Source organism: Odocoileus virginianus, chromosome 28 (genome assembly GCF_023699985.2).
Source record: "Odocoileus virginianus isolate 20LAN1187 ecotype Illinois chromosome 28, Ovbor_1.2, whole genome shotgun sequence".
NCBI lineage: Eukaryota > Metazoa > Chordata > Mammalia > Artiodactyla > Cervidae > Odocoileus > Odocoileus virginianus.
The window spans coordinates 41,167,080-41,182,132 of NC_069701.1; the positions used below are offsets into that span (position 1 = coordinate 41,167,080).

At 48.7% G+C, this 15,053-nt stretch overlaps 1 protein-coding gene and 1 pseudogene across 1 annotated transcript in view; one reads left to right on the plus strand and one right to left on the minus strand.

Moving 5' to 3' along the window:
* Positions 1 to 3,017: 3,017 nt before the first annotated feature.
* Positions 3,018 to 4,891, minus strand: LOC110143623 (adenylosuccinate lyase-like; annotated as a pseudogene).
* A 6,376-nt stretch (positions 4,892 to 11,267) lies between these two features.
* PPFIA1 (PTPRF interacting protein alpha 1) overlaps positions 11,268 to 15,053 on the plus strand; it is a 73,103-nt gene continuing 69,317 nt past the window's right edge. The window contains 2 exon segments of the mRNA XM_070457807.1: positions 11,268 to 11,484; positions 12,673 to 12,936. Coding sequence (XP_070313908.1) covers positions 12,673 to 12,936 — 264 coding nt within the window. The 5' untranslated portion in view covers positions 11,268 to 11,484.

Here is a 15,053-nt window from a genome sequence, read left to right on the forward strand (position 1 = left end):
ACTCACAGTGTCCAAATTCTCAACAGATACTCATCTTTGAGACTTGGGAACGAGGTATTAGAATTCCCCAAACCCTAATTACCCTGTATTCCTCCAAACACTGTAGTTATATGATTTCAATGATGATGGACCCTAATAAGCAGGTTCAGAGGTTTTCTGTAAAAAAAAAAAATCATGTACTTGTGGCTTTTGATTATCATAAACTAATAGATTTTGATGATATTGCATATTTTAATAGTGTGTGGAAAGGATCTCTATCTGATGCAGACACTGGATAACAGAAAACATAAAAAGAAGGGACTATTAGCAAATGACAAATGCCAATTAAAAATCATTTTAACGAGGATGAACCTAGAGATTGTCATGCTAAGTGAAGTTAAGTCAGGGCAAAACAAACACCATATGATATCATTTATATGTGGGATTTAAAAGACATGATACAAAGGAACTTATTTACAAGACAGGAAGAGACCCACAGACTAAGAAAATAAATTTCTGCTTACCAAAGGGAAAAGATGAGATGGATAAATTAGGAGTTTGAGATTAACGTGTACACACTACTATATGTAAAATAGATAAACAACAAGGACCTATGTATACCACAGGGAACTGTACTCAATATCTTGTAATAACCTGTAATGGAAAAGTTTATATATATATATATATATATATATATATATATATATATATACCAGAAACTAATACTACTTTGTAAATCAAATATTCTTCTATTTTAAAAATAAATGATCAAAAATTTAAAGATAATTCCACAAATATATGATACTTAAAAGACTAATTGCTGTCTGATAGTCTTGAGCCTTTGTTTCAAGACAAATATTCCAGTCGTAAAACTTCTTTCACTTGATGATGTTAGTCAGATATTAAGGAGTCCAAAGCATTCTTCAGGTTGAGCAAGAGGAGAGTTCCAGGTGTTTTTTTATTATGATAAGATATATAGAACATAAAAGTTACCACCTTAACCCTTTCTACATGTATAACTCAGTGGCATGCATTATATTCACATTGTTGTACGACCATCCCCACCACCCATCTTCAGAACACTTTCATCTTCCTGGACTGGAAACCTGTCCCCATTAAACACTCACTCCCCGTTCCCATAGCCCTGTTCTGGGTCCCCACCATCCTACTTTGTGTCTTTATGGATTTAACTCACCTGAAAGATGCTTTCTCCTTGGAAGAAAAGCTATGACCAACCTAGACAGCATATTAAAAAGCAGAGACATTACTTTGCTAACAAGGTCCGTCTAGTCAAAGCTGTGGTTTTCCCAGTAGTCACGTATGGATGTGAGAGTTGGACTATAAAGGAGGCTGAATACTGAAGAATCGATGCTTTTGAACTGTGGTGTTGGAGAAGACTCTTGAGAGTCCCATGGACTACAAGGAGATCAAACCAGTCCATCCTAAAGAAAATCAACCCTGGATATTCTTTGGAAGGACTGATGCTGAAGCTGAAGCTCCAATACTTTGGCCACCTGGTGCGAAGAACTGACTCCTTGGAAAAGCCCCTGATTCTGGGAACGATTGAAGGCAGGAGAAGGGGACGACAGAGGATGAGATGGTTGGATGACATCACTGACTCATTGGCCATGAGTTTGAGCAAGCTCCGGGAGATGGTGATGGACAGGGAAGCCTGGCATGCTGCAGTCCCTGAGGTTGAAAGGAGTCAGACATAACTGAGTGACTGACTCAGGAACCTCCTGTGTGTGGAATTTTTCCTTTTGTACAGGCATATTTCACTTAGCATCATGTCCTCAAAGTTCATTCACAAAGTCACTTTTTCCCAGCTTTTTCTCTCTTGTAATTGATTTCTAATCTCATAGTGTTCTAGTCAGAAAAGATGCTTGATATAATTTCAGTTTTCTTAAATTTGCCAAGGCTTGCTTTGTGGCCTCCATTGTGATCTGTCCTGGAGAATATTCCATGTGCACTTGAAAAGAATGTGCATTCTGCTTTTGGAGGTAGAACACTGTAGATATCACTTAAGTCCATCTGGCCTAATGTGTCATTTAAGTCATCTGGCCATATTGATTTTCTGTCTGGATGTTCAGTTCATTGATGTAAGTGGGATGTGAAAGTACCCCACTATTAGTGTGTCACTGTTGATTTCTCCTTTTATATCTGTTAACATTTGCCTTATATATTTAGGTGCTCCTGTGTTGGGTGTATATATATTTACAATTATTCTTTTTCTTGGATTGATCCCTTGATTATTATGTGGTGTCCTTCTTTGTCTTTTGTAACAGGCTTTATTTTAAAGCCTATTTTGTCTGATATGAGTATTGCTACTCCAGCATTCTTTTGATTTCAATTGTCATGGAATACCTGTTTCCATCTCCATGAGTTCACATTTTTAGCGGTGAAATTTCGTCTGCTTCACAAAACCATAGCTTACAGCGAATATTCAAACAGTGAGATGTGGGCACAATGTATTATTGGGTGGGACTCAAATCACGCAACACTGAGATCCCTGAGAAAGTTTAACAGCCTTACACAGAATCACACGTTAAAATCACCAGTTTAAGGGCTTGTTCATTTATTCCTTAGAACACCACTCATAGCAGGTGTGTGAAGTGTCCTGTGTGTATAAACTCAATCGTATTTACTTTATTCACGAGAATGGCTCACCCTGGCAGAGACAGGGCCCTGGGCAGGCGCTTGCCACTGTGCCACAGCCGTAACCAGATGGGCTTCGTGGTGGCTGACCCGGCACCTGTGCTTCTGACCTGGTTCCCGGACGGCGACCATGTCCTTCATCTGCACGTGGCGGTGCCTCCTGCCCTTGCTTTTTCTTCCTCCTGTGGAAAACAGAGTTCAATGCAGTTTATTTCTGCATTGCAAACCCAAGAAATATGAAAGCATCATGGGAAAAAAAGTGCTGTATTAATTTATGGTAGCAATTCTAGAGATAAAATACGACACTAGATAATAGTTTTTATGACTCTGCAGTAAAAGTTGACAGAGCCAACAATGGTTTTTTGTTTAATTCTCTTCCAAGTCTACAGACATACTTCTGCCTTCACCTGCATTACACTTTAATGTGGTTTTCACAAGGGACACACCTCCTTTTCTAAGAATCCCTGTACCTGCCGGGATGCACGGCTGGTGAAAGAAGGATCTGGTAAACAGTCCAATTGGGAGTGGGCTGGACTGAAGTAGGCATCAGCCTGGATGTTCTCGACGACGTCATTGTCACCTCCTTCCTGCTTGACCACGGCAGCTGCCTGCTGCGTGAGTGCTCTGATTTTCTCATGGCAAGCCTGGTGGTTCCCCCAGGCTTTCACCATGGCCATAATGATGTTCTCTGTGGCCGTGAAAGGCCGCTCCTACAGAACACGCCACTCAGTTACAGTGGGGTATCCCACCAATACTTCAGAAATGTTCTGCAATGTATTTAATATAGTATCTGCAGTGAGAAGGACTTGCCTCCTAGCTCAATTGTTAAAGAATCCACCTGCAATGCAGGAAACCCTGGTTTGATTCCTGGGTAGGGAAGATCCCCTGGAGAAGGGATAGGCTACCCACTCCAGTATTCTTGGACTCCACTTGTGGCTCAGCTGGTAAAGCATCTGCCTGCAATGTGGGAGACCTGGGTTCGATTCCTGGGATGGGAAGATCCCCTGGAGAAGAGACTAGCTACACACTCCAGTATTCTTGCCTGGGGAATCCCAGGGACAGAGGAGCCCGGTGGGCTGTAGTTTGTGTGGTCACAAAGAATCAGACACGACTTAGCAACTTTCACTTTCTGCAGTGAGAAACGCCTCAGCCAAACAGATTCATCTGTTGGCACGGTCATCGAGTGTGCACAAACCACGGCACAGATGCTGTCTGCAGGGGGTCCGTGACAAGGGTCATCAGGTGACGGGCCAGGCTGCGACACTGCTCTGAGTGTGTAGGGGTTGCACTTGAGCCCATCTGCTGTTTTTCAAAGGGTTCCTCCAACTCCCTGAGGTTTGCCAGGAGTCGTATGTCGGTACAAATCCTGTGCACCCATGCCCCCAAGCAAGTCAGCACAGAGAGCGCCTCACCATCTACTTTTCGCGTGTAGGTCTGCCCCGTGATGAGGAAGGCCCACTTGAATCCTGCCTTTTCTGTCCCATCTTGTCAAGCCGCTCTCCCTTTTGCTCACCTCCCTCGGAGAGCTGCAGGAAGCTGGCCTGGTTGCCAGTGGCGCCCTTCACGCTTCGGAAGTGCAGCTCATCCCGGACACGCTTCAGGTCTGGAGATCCATGCCCAGATCCTGAATCCAGAGACGGCAACGCTTCCCAACTGTGGTCAGCTGAACAGGCTGGAAATGTGTGAAACCTAAGGTGGGAAGGTCAGCTCATTCCTTAGCAAAGTCGGCAAGCGGAGAGATCACCCTGACAAGCTTTGGCAAAAGCAGGTCAAATGCATTTCTAAGAACAATCAGGTCTGTATCGTCTCCCACATAGCAGGAGGTGGCTCCAGGATGGGTAATGCCAGCAGCTTTGGGGCAGCAGTGGGCAAACGTGTGCACGTGAGTCATCACATCACGTCATAACTGCTTCTTCTCCTCAGCTCCCATCTTGAAGTCGGCGTTGTCCAGGTTAGATTTCACCTCCTGGATTTGTTCATCTGTGTTAGGCAAACCCAGTGTCTGCTCGGCCTCCGCCAGCCACAACCAGAGCAGCCGGCAGGTCTGGAATTTGTACCTGTTACTAAACAAGAAGCACATCTCCGGGCTGGCATAACAGGAGGCAAGCGGCAAGTGGTATCTGTCGTGCCCGCGGGCCGCCTCCCTCCGGCCATGGTCGCCCCTCCGCTGCCATCCCGAACTCTGCACCCCTCTGCAACTGCCTGCCCTTGCTTTTGACCCCATCAGTGAATTCCTTCCAACCAGTAACCTCTTCATGTCGACTATCTCATTCTCCAAAGAGAATGCTTTTCCCTTTGTCTCCATGTATAGACTGGTTTTTCGCACTATTTCGGATTGGCTAAAATGTAACTTTCCTGAGAAAGTGTGGGAAGGAATTCCTGCCTGGAAACCCAATGGGCAGCATTATCCCCCTGTGGCCTCAGGAAGCTGCCACAGCTTCCGGTCACGTGTTCTGAAGGTCAGGGAGCAGACAGGAGGAAGAACCACAAGACTTTCTCCCCACACTGTTCTCCTGACAGAGAGGGGGAAGTGAAGTGAAAGTTGCTCAGTCATGTCCGACTCTTTGTGACCCCATGGACTGTGGCCCACCAGACTCCTCTGTCCCTGGGATTCTCCAGGCAAGAAGACTGGAGTGTGTAGTCATTCCCTTCTCCAGGGGATCTTCCCAACCCAGGGATTAAGCCCGGTCTCCTGCATTGCTGGCAGATTCTTTACCATCTGAAGCACTCTGGAAGCCTGATGACAGAGAGGGAAACCCCACAAATGCCTGCACTGTCGCTTATGTGGTGTTGAAGAGATTAGGGTCCAGTCACTCTCTTAGCCTTGCAGGGGCAAAGGGCAATGAGATGTCAGAAGACTCAGCTGAATCCTGACTCTCTCCAGGGTGGATGGGCATGGCGCGGATGAAAGGGACGACCTCAGGTGATGATTTGTTGTCGTTGTTCAGCCGTTCACTTGTTTTCGACTTTTTGCAACCCCATGGACGCATGCCAGCACGCCAGGCTTCTCTGTCCTTCACCATATCCCTCAGTTTGTTCAGAATGTCCATGAAGTTGCTGGTGCCATCCAAACATCTCATCCTCTGTCGCCCCCTTCTCCTACCACCCTCAATCTTTCCCAGCATCAGGGTCTTTTTCAGTAAGTCAGCTCTTCGCATCAGGTGGCCAAAGTATTGGAGCTTCATCTTCAGCATCAGTCCCTCCAGTGAATATTCAGGACTGATTTCCTTTAGGATGAACTGGTTTGATCTCCTTGGAGTCCAACGGACTCTCAAGAGTCTTCTCCAACTTCACAGTTCAAAAGCATCAATTCTTCAGTGTTCAGCCTCCTTTATGGTCCAGCTCTCACATCCATACACGACTACTGGAAAAACCGTAGCGTTGACTAGATGGCCCTTTGTTGGCAGAGTGATGTCTCTGCTTTTTAATATGCTGAGGTTTATCATAGCTTTTCTTCCAAGAAGCAAGCATCTTTTAATTTCATGGCCACAGTCACCATCTGCAGTGATTTTGGAGCCCAAGAAAATAAAGTCTGTCACTGTTTTCATTTTCTCCTCATCTATTTGCTGTGAATAATAGCGATCGCCCTATACAACTTGCATAGCCCTCAAAGCCACCCTATGAGGTGGTTCTATCATCTTCATTTTAGGAATGAAGAAATGGAGGCCCAGAGAGGTCAAGCAATTTGTCTAAGAATGCACAGCCATGATACAAAGAAGCAGAGCCAAGAGTTGAACTAGCCCACCAGGCTCCAGAGCCTACATTTGTAACTACTGTGCAACGTGTCTTTCAAAGAGTGGCCTGATGACTGGCCTGGGCAGGGAGCCAGTGGGACTGCCAGGACAGTCACCTCTTGTCTCCATCTGTGAGTCTCACAATGTCCCACTGTAATTATTCCTGTCTACAGATGAAGAGACTGAGGCTTAGCATGGGTATGGACCTCACCCAAGGTTAAGGTAGATGTCAGTGCTGGGGCCCCAGCTGAACCCTTGGAGAGTCTGAACTACCTGCCTGGACCCTTCTTCCTCCAATTGCTGGGTGTTTTTATTGGATCGGCTCTATGTGAAGCACATAATGAAGTTGTCGAGAGAAGCAAGTTGCAAGGAGTTTATGACTTGCTTTTAAAATATAATTGCACAGATGCAAGAAAGAGAAGTCTTCATGCCCGTGTGGGAGCCCTGAGATCCTCGAGGAGCTAGTGCCTCCCCGTGAGCGGCACTGCTGGGGCAGTGGGGCGCGTCACAGACCAGGGTGGGGAGAGGCTCGCAGACCCGCCACGGGTGCCAGACTTAGTGCCTTGGTGGCCCCGCACTGGTCTAGGGATTCTGTCCCCAGCTTTGAGGGCCTGGGGACTCTTTCTGATGTAACGTCACAATAACTGGCTTTAGAGTCAGTGTGGGGTTAGCCCAGCTTCTACTGAACCATGAACTGCGGGCATTGGGCAGGTACTCTGGTCCCTCCACGTCTCAGTGCTCATCTCCGTGAAGGGAAAGAGGATACGCTGGGGAGGATTCAGTGAGGTTCCATGAGTAAGGGGTTCCCTGTAAATGATCTGCAAAGGGGGTTTTCTCCTTGAGGCTCTTGGGGATGAGTGTGCACCGACCAAGCTCCCGACAGGTTCAGCCACCGACCAGAACTTCAGCTAACTGGGTGACTGTGGGAAACAGAGTTGCCATGGAAACGGCAACACACAGGCCCGTGACCTTCCCTGCTTACTGGCCACTGGGACCTCAGTTTCCTCCTGTGTGTAGTGGGAAGGCTACAGGAGCAGCCATGTGGGAAATGATTTTCAGAACTGCATAGACAGAAACAGTCTTCTTTCTTTTCCTTTCTCCTTGTTTGCCAGCCATCCCCCACCCCCCATTCCCACCCCATTGGCCGGGATCCTGGGAAAGCCAAATAGGGTTGGTTCTAATGGTTAAAGTCTTGGAGCTAGTGAAGCCCAGGGCCCCCGCCTCCTCTGCAGGGGACAGGATTCTTGGGACAGCACTGAGACCCACTGATAAAATGCTTAGTCCTTGGGGGTCCCTTCAAGAGACCATTCCTTCTCACAAGCATAGTGGCTAGATCAGCAGTTAAGCCCCTAGTTCACTCAAGGTTCCAGTCCCAGCTCTTCTCAAATTAGCTGGGTGCTGCTGCACAAATGCTTTTTGCATCTCTGAGCTTCAGCTCTTTCCTCTTGAATGGACAGCCACAGCCTCCACCACCTGCCTTCAGCTCGGACCTATGTTCCCCTACCCTTCCAACAGTACTGCTTACCACCATTCAGTGGGATTTCTCTGGTAGTTCACATGGTAAAGCATCCACCTGCGATGCAGGAGCCCCAGGTTCAATCCCCGGGTCGGGAAGATCCCCTAGAGAAGGAAATGGCAACCCACTCCAGAGTCTTGCCTGCAGAATTCCATGGAGAGAGGAGCCTGGTGGGCTACAGTCCACGGGGTCACAGAGTCGGACACGACTGAGCGACTAACATGCACACACACACACACACACACACACACCATTCATTAGGTTGCTTTGCATATTCTAATAGACTTGGGACACACTCAGATCTCTGTGACCGAGGCCAGGCCACACTCTCATCTCACAGGAGCCCTCCTCCTGAGCCCCGTACATTTCTAGACAGGGGAGGTGGCCCAGGCCACACTCAAAGCCGACATCTACATCATCTGGAGAGTCAAGCTGGCAGGCACATTTGTGAAAACACAACTCTGGCCAAAAAATTCTCCACACCTGTACCTCCAATATTTTATTGACTTTTAATAGAAGAATTGGAAAGAAAACATTTTCCATGCTCTTTGTTTTCTGACTGAGCCTCTGAAATATTTTTCAGGTAGATACTTCTGGTAAAGAGTTTAGTTGAGTGATATAAATTACTACATTGAAATTTCATCTGAGCTTCCTGAAAGCAATTTTCCATGGTTTGTTCTTGCCTAGGTTTTACTAAAGTAACATTGGTGGGGGGTTTTCCACTAATGATAAAAAAGGATGTACATTCATGATAAAGTATCTGGATAGCACAAAGAAGAAAGTGAAAACTTCCCACAGTTCTCCTCAAAGACAACCACTGCCAACAGGCTGACATTAACTCTTTCCAAGAGTATCTATGTACAGGCATATATAGAGAAACATAAAACAATTGGATACAGTAACAATGTTTTCCTATATGGACATACGTTTCCTTTTATAAACTCGAGACTAAAACTGAATTTTAGTTTTCCAGAATATTTCATCTCATGTAAAACTCATTAAAATTTTATCAGTTTGATTAATAATATTTAGAATTTTTCAGATACAAGATAACAAATTTTACATAATACATACTTTATCTAAACACAAACTGTTTTTTTTTAATATAGGCTCACACTGTATATTCTTGTGTGTAACTTGTTATTTTTTAAAATCTTTTCCCATTTAAAAAATTAAGGCAAAAAAAATTAAGGCATAAATAACATATTAATGTACAGTTCTGGGGACTTCCCTGGTGGACCACTAAGACCAGATGAAGCCAAATAAATAAATAATAAAGTAAAAATAAAATATCTAGAAAATGTACAGTTGTGTGAGATTTGATCAGCACATGTAGTCATGTAACCACCATTACAATCAGGATGAGGAATTTTGCCTGTAATTTGGTGGTCATCTAAAACACACCATCAAGCTTTCTTGTCATTTGCAGTGCAACGATTTAACCAGTCTTTTTTTTTTTTTTTTTTTTGCTGGTCATTGGAGGTTGTTTACGATTTTCCTCTTACTGATTTGGCAATCTGAGGGAATGAAATGAATGAATGAAAGCGAGTGAAATCTGGGATTCTCATTTTCCTGCTGCTCTACCAAATGGGCTGGGCTTCTCCCTTCTCTGCTTGGAAAACTGCACATCCTGAGACCCAGCCCAGATGTTTCCCTCTGTGAAGCCCTCGTGATGCCAGATGGAGAGTTGGTTCCCTCTCTTCTGTGGTGCCAGGACGCCCAGTCACACACTCTATAGGACAGGTATTGTGATAGTCTGTTTCTCTTCCCGGCTCCAGGCTGTGAGCTGGGTGAAGGTGGAAGTCTTTGGCAGTCTCCTGTTCCCCACACCTGGGCCATGCCTGGTTCACAGAGCTCTGTAAATGGTCATGAAATCAGTGAGCATTTCACCCTGTGGACAGTTTCAGTACTATGCTGATCTCTTAGGATGCAGGTACCTTCTGAGCATGGCTGCAATATGGGCTGCATGAGTTAAGCTGGTAACTTGGGGACAGCTGGATCTTCATCTTTGTTCCAGACCCAGGATCAGGGGCACAAATTCATATTTATATGGAGTCATTCATATATTTATTGAATGAACAAATACATGAATGAAAGGTGTGGTCCCTGACCTCTTAGCACCTGTTCTTGGTGAGTTCACAACTGGGACTCAAGGAATTCACCTTGGAAGACTTCACACTTCCCCTCTCCTGCCCCCTCCACCCCCACCCCCCGCCCCCATGCAGCCTTTTCTTAAAGGGATACCCTGGTGGCTTAGACTTAGCCAAACAGTGGCCAGCATCACTTGGCAACAATGCCCAGACACTTCAGCTTGTGATCCAGGAGACAGACCTTGAGTGATGAGCACCTGCTTTAATTTATTTAAAGTACACTTATTAATATCTGTATCTGCAAGGTCTAGCACAGGACTTGGTGCATAGAAGGCATTTTTAAACGTTTGAGCAAGGATGACATATGGCTATGAAAGGGATAACAACGTTTGAGAAAGATAAAAATGCCCGTCGTTCGCTGAGTATTTCCCGAATTAGGTTCCTGACTAGGTGGCTCCCTACAAATTCCGTTTCTTAGAACAACCCTGGGGTGGGTCTGTATCATTCATTCCCCCATCTTGCAGGTGGGCTCCCCCGTTGCTCAGGCCCACACTGCGGGGAGAAGCGTCTGCTGGAAGTTGAAGCTGGAGCGTCTGGCTCCAAAGTTTGCCTTCTCGGCGTCGCGCCCAGGAGCGTCCACATCACACTGCCACCTGTCTCCTCCGGTGCTGCAGGTGAAGCTCGGTAACGGGTCCTGCGTTGAGACCGCGTCCTTCCTGCAAAGATGGGTTCCTGGGAGGCTCCAGAGGCCTGTCCGCAGGCTGTGAGCAGGTGACTTGCAGCGGGGCGCGCTCTACCATCAGGTGTGTATGCAGCGGCGACCTTCGGTAAATGTCCGGCTCAGAACCTGACGCCAGTGGACGCTCGATGACGGCCTTTGGTGAACCCCGGCGGCTGTCAGCGGAGATCTGGAGACAGCCCCAGACGGAAGATCCTTCCCCCGACGCGGCACAGACCCGGGACCCGGGACCCGGGAGTCCAGAGCCTCGGCTTGGCAGCGGCGCACCCACCTGGGCGGGGCTAGGGGCGGGGCTCGACAGCGGCCCACCCACCCGGGCGGGGCTTGGGGGCGGGGCTCGGAGTGTGGCTTGAGGGCGGGGTCTGGGGCGGGGCTTTGGGCACGGCCAAATCTGAGCCCGAGGGGCCAGCCCGCCCCACTGAGGAGGCGGTGGCACTTGCGCACTCGGCCGCCCCCGCGCGCCTCTCCGGGGGTGGGGGACGGGGCGGGGCGTGCCGGCGGCGCTCGGCGCTGACGCTGCGCCGACGCGCCCGACGTCGGGCACGTTGACGCCGGCGACGCGCCGCCGGGCCCGCTCCTCCTGCGCTCCGCCAGTGTCCGGCCGCGGGCCGGCCTCAGTGACTGGGGGCGGCGGGCGCGGGGTCGCGGGTCCGCGGGGCGCGGGGCGGGCGGCGGGCGGCGGGCGGCGGGCTGCCTTCGTTGGGCCCGGAGCTCGCCTGGAGCGAGCAGCCGCCCGCGGAACGTCCTCGCCCGCTCCCGCCGGCGAGCAAGGTAAGGCAGCGGGGCACCGAGGCAGGGTCGGGGCGGAGCGGGGCCCCGGGCGGCGCGCGGCTGCTTAGTGTCAGCGCCCGGGCGCGGCGCGGGGGGACCCCCGGCGGACGGGCTCGCGGGGCCGTGCGCCCCCCCCCCCCCCACACCTCCCTGACCCCAGCGCCAGGTGACCCAGCGCTGGGCGCGGGGACGAGGACTCGGAGCTACAGAAAGCCACGGGCCAGGCCGGACTCCGTGGAGACCGGTCCCCAGCACCCTGGGGTCCCCGCTGCTGCCGCACCGGGGCGCGGGTGCGAGCCGGGTAGAGGTGTCGTTCTCGTCGGGTGCGCGGTGCGCGGCCCTGGGCACCTCCGTCCCGGGGGTCCGCCGAGCCCGGAGCACCGCCCCTCGCCCCGTAATTACATTTGAGACAGAGGAGCCTCTCGGAATCTCACCCTTCACTTTTCCTCCCTTCCTATCCGTCCATCTCGACCCGCTATGTTTCCATTGTGGAATATTTTTTGGGGGAGGGGAGTGGGGTAGGGGGGGAAGAGGCTGTGAACTTACATAAGTGAGGTTGACTGACCAACCATCGCAGCCTTTGCAAAGGCACCTCTCGTAGCCCTTAACGAGCCTAGTTCCCGTTTAGCGCTTACCAAATCCAGCCCAAGAATTTGGGGAGCCAGTCAGTCCTTCCCCAGAGCTGACTGCACACATTCCTGTAAGATGCCTGATGGGTTTTGTACTTGTCAGTTTTACTGACTGTATGCTCCTTCTGTGCTTTTTCCTGAAACATGATTGGGTGGCACGTGTTTTGACTTTCTCTCTCCCCCCCCCCCCCCCAACCGGGAAATAAGGAGGAAAAAAAAACGGGTTACAGAAGCACGCTTGTTTTTCAACAATCAGAAAGTACAGCTTTGCAAACAAAATGCCACAGGGTTTGTCCTTTATGTGAGGGGTAGTCTGTTTGGTCTTTAACCCTTCGCTGATTATTGTCAGTATTCATGTCTTCATCTTGGGTGTGCCTTGCACTTAGGATAGGCCTGTGTGTATTTTCCAAGCGTACTTCTCTCTACAGAGCCTAACAGTCAGATCTGGGAATAGCAAGGCCTTTCATTTATCAGCTCCAAATAGCTAGAAAGTCACAGCTTTGTAGAAGACTTTATTTAGAAGCGCCTGATGACTATGGTCTGGGTGTCTTTTTTCAAGATGATGTGCGAGGTGATGCCAACCATCAGTGAAGCAGAAGGCCCCCCGGGAGGAAGTGGGAGCCAAGGGTCCAGCTCCCCTTCACAGCCAGATGCAGATTCACATTTTGAACAGTTGATGGTCTCCATGCTGGAAGAGAGGGACCGTCTTCTCGACACGCTGAGAGAGACCCAAGAAACGCTGGCATTAACCCAGGGGAAACTGCACGAGGTTGGTCACGAAAGAGATTCCTTGCAGAGGCAGCTCAATACCGCGCTTCCACAGGTATGGATGACTTCCCCTGCAGGTTTTTGTCTAAAGGCTTTTTTGGGGGGTGCCGCTATTTTAGATGTGTGTTTTCCCATCATCACTTGTGCAGTGGTTCTGTTATTTGTAAGTCACGTACAGATAAAGTTCCTGAGAGATTAAACTTCTTAGCTAGAGCGAACTGTGGTGTACTGTCAAGTCCTGTGAAGACACCTTATCGGTCCTGTTTGTCTCTCTGCGGGGGGCAGCAGAAGGAGCCGCCTAGATTTGGAGGAGCACTGCAGAGTTTTGGAAAAAAGGGCCACCAAGGAACCAGTCTCCGTGGTGCCTTCCGTCTTGTTGCCGTAAGCCTTTCCCCTCCTGATCCTGCGACTCCATGGCTTGTATCAAGTATTTCCAGTTTCCTAATGCAGTGTCCTGGACAAATGGAATGACTCTCCCAGGAAGAATATATTTACAGTTTGCCTTTCTCAGCAGCCAGGTGCTTTGTAAGTCAAGTTTGTTTCAGGGGGTAGAAGACTGAAGATGGGTTCCTTCGGCACTTTCTCTTTAGCAGCTGAAAATTATAAAGCTCACAGTCACAGCAAGGTTTTTCATCTAAGGGTACTGGGTTTGGAGCCATGTTTCCAGGCCTTTTCTTGTGGCGCTGATTGAGGATCTAATGATAGGTGCAGGGAGGTTTCAGCTGAAGACTGTGAGGTGGGTGGTGCAGAGTATAGCGGGAGACGCGAAGGTTCCTTGGGTGTTTATGGCTGTGGAGGTGCCATTTGACTTACTCATAACAGGTGCCTTTATGCTGGTGTCAGGTAGACCTGAATAATCATGCGTGCATTCTCTCGTGATGGGTCTGCAGTGGTAAATTAGTAAATGAATAATTACTAGCCTTAATGCATTTCTTGGCTTTCATCAAGTCTCCTGAAAGATTGATATGCCAAACATTTGGATTTCCTCTTTAGCAACAAGAATTTGATGTCACTGCTATAACGTTCCTTCTCTCTCAGATGTGAGAATCATGGAAGTTTTTTTCGCATTTGAGTCTTGTAGATTACCAGGTTTGTTTGGGTCCAACTTTATCATCAGTACCACTGTCTCTAGGAGATAGTGAAGGACTGGTGTGCTGCAGCCCACAGGGTCACAAAGAGCTGGACACGACTTGGACTGAACCACCCCCCCCCCCCCCACCACAGGCTTTGAAGGATGGCCCAAGTTGTGCCTTACTGGGACTTCGTTGTAGCATTTGTAAATCTTCTCAGTCCTTTGGCGTTTTTCTTTTGTTTTTTCATAGTCGTATTTGTCTTCTCGTAATTTGAGGTGCATCCGTGGACGCGTAGTTTTTTGAAGGGATGAGCACAAGGCCGAAACAGGGAAGGGCCGGGACTTCTGTCAAGTCCAGCCTCGTGCTGCGGAGGCGGCTGCGCCAGCATTGGGACAGTTGCTCAGTGGTCTGTTTCCAGCTGCTGCTCCGTGGTGTAGCCTGGAAATGCCTTGTTGAGTGAAGAAGGCGATGATGTCACCGCTCACCTGCTGAGAACCTGAGCCAGTTTTAGAAACACGGGAAGCAGTAAGGAAGCCTTACGTGGATCCTGCCCTTTCTTGGCATTTCTAGTCTGTGTGGTGGCTCATTGTGTGACCAGGTAGGCGTGTGAATTTACTCCTGCCAGATTATGTAGGAAGTAACAATGTACTTAAAAACTTTATTGTAACAGAACATAGGTCAGAAAAATTCACACATCATAAGTGTGCATTGCAGTGACTTTTCACTCAGTGAGCACACTCTTGTAATTACTGCCCAGGCCAAGAAAAGAACATTCTCAGGCTGCCCAGAGGCCCCTCCCACCCGCTCCCAGTATCTCTCCCAGAGCTAACCGTAGTCTTTTCATCATTGATTAATTTGACATGTTCTTGACTTTATGTAAATGGAAGTAATATGTGTATTTTATTTCTTGATTCTTTCGTTCAACATTATCTTTGTGAGCTCTCTCCATGTAGGTCTCTTTGTTCTCATCTGCTATGTAACGCAGTGTATGAATGTACCACAGGGCTTCCCAGACGGCTCGGTGGTAAAGAACCCACCTGCCAGTCCAGGAGACGCGGTTTGATCCCTAGGTAGGGTAAGTTTCCTGGAGTGGGAAATG